The sequence below is a fragment of the Sinocyclocheilus grahami genome, unplaced genomic scaffold (genome assembly GCF_001515645.1).
Source record: "Sinocyclocheilus grahami isolate Dianchi unplaced genomic scaffold, SAMN03320097.WGS_v1.1 scaffold510.1, whole genome shotgun sequence".
Lineage (NCBI taxonomy): Eukaryota > Metazoa > Chordata > Actinopteri > Cypriniformes > Cyprinidae > Sinocyclocheilus > Sinocyclocheilus grahami.
This window is the reverse complement of record NW_015505689.1, coordinates 439,428-441,192: the sequence shown is the minus strand read 5'-3', so window position 1 is coordinate 441,192 and position 1,765 is coordinate 439,428. Positions and strand designations below refer to the sequence as shown.

The following is a 1,765-nucleotide window of genomic DNA, read 5'->3' as shown; positions in this document are numbered from 1 at the left end:
GTGTGTGTGTGTGTGTGTGTGTGTGTGTGTGTGTGTATATATACACACATACACACACACACCTTTATTTTATTTCACTTTTATTTGTAATTAAATTTTTTTTTGTTCAGTTAGTTGCTGCGGTAACATTTCTGTTGAAACATTTCATAGTTTTAATTTTATTTAATATGCATCTAATATTTATATTTTATTTTATTGCATTTTATTTCAGCTTTATTTCAGTTCATGAAAACGTGTTTAAGTAGTTTTTGTTTTAGTTATATCACAGTTATGGTGGGCAATGACATGTTTAACTGTACAAGAATTACCATTTTATTTTATTTTTTATTATTATTGTGTGAAACTATTAGACTAAAGAAACATTTCCCCACCATGCTCGTGAAAAGTCATGAAAACATTTCTAATATCACAATAGACAACATAGGCAGTTCAGTGTAATCAAGGTGCATGCATGACATAATGCATGAATAAGACGTGCCCTCAGGAGTCAAGAAATTACAGCACTCAACAGACTGCACTTCCAGAAATACTGAGTGTTTACTACAGCACTGGGACCGAGGGACTAATCTCTCTAGCCATTGCAAATGAAAGGTTCAAAGGTATTTTAGTTCAACCGTTAAGCAGAGTTACTCATGGAAATTTCTCTTTAATTGGTTACATAACAACAATCTTTGCACTGACATAAATACACCCATGGGCTGTGTTCAAAACCTAGTGAGCCGCCTGAGCGGAGCCGCTCCCAAGCACGTCTATAGCAGCTGAAATGCTGTCTAGGTAGGCAGCACACTAGGCTTTGAGACAGAGCCGCGCATGCGCAGTCGCCATTGTGTGGGCTACAGATTAGCCTAGCGCTGTCAACCTGACTTCCTTCGAGAATATAGTAATTAACGAGCAGTCAGTTTGTGATATTAAGTCAAAGTTACGTTAAACTAGTGGTCATCGCTGTATGAGTGATTAAGTGGCAGATCGACGCGGAAGAATGACGGACCAGAGGAGTGGATATCAGCAGGTAACGCTAACAAACCTGGGGCCTGTTTCTTATCATTTCTCAGAGCCTTAACTCTAATGTTTTGAGAAGAGAGGGGATAAAGTCGGATGGATTCATTAGCTGGTTATATATATAGTCCGTACTTTATTATGAATTATCAATATATTAGGTTGTCATTCCGATCAAGGGTTGCTTGCAGTGATATTTGATCTCATGAAAAACTGTTAAAGTTCAAGACTTACAAGAAGACGGAACCTATTTAGTTTTGTGAATGATCATCTAAATCATATTTCAGCACTATATATATATATATATATATATATGTTCTATATTAATATTTTGTTTATCTTATGTTAAAAATTATATATAAACAGTCTTTATTATGTATACTTTAATATTTAATATGTGTGTATATATACATGTTTATACACACACACACACACACAGACATACACACGCGCACACACACACACAGAGGTTTGTTTTTGTGAAAAGTGGGGACTCTCCATAGGCGTAATGGTTTTTATACTGTACAGACCGTATATTCTATTGTCCTACACCAACCCTACCCCTAAACCTACCCCTCACAGGAGACTTTCTGCTATTTCAGATTTTCAAAAAAACGAATTCTGAATTATTTATAAGCCTTTTGAATTACGGGGACACTGAAAATGTCCTCATAAATCACCTTCTCGTTGTAATACCTGTCATACCCATGTTATTATACAAATTTGTGTCCTCATAAACCACATAAACACACACACACACACACACTCA

The 1,765-nt window shown here is 35.8% G+C and overlaps 1 protein-coding gene across 2 annotated transcripts in view; it reads left to right on the top strand.

The window, feature by feature from the left end:
- Positions 1–799: 799 nt before the first annotated feature.
- The window catches only part of LOC107554711 (NEDD4 family-interacting protein 1-like), a 6,506-nt gene continuing 5,540 nt past the window's right edge, over positions 800–1,765 (top strand). For both annotated transcript variants that reach the window (XM_016237301.1, XM_016237300.1), the window contains exon 1: positions 800–1,009. In XM_016237301.1, coding sequence (XP_016092787.1) covers positions 980–1,009 — 30 coding nt within the window. In that variant the 5' untranslated portion in view covers positions 800–979. The remainder of the gene's footprint in view (positions 1,010–1,765) is intronic.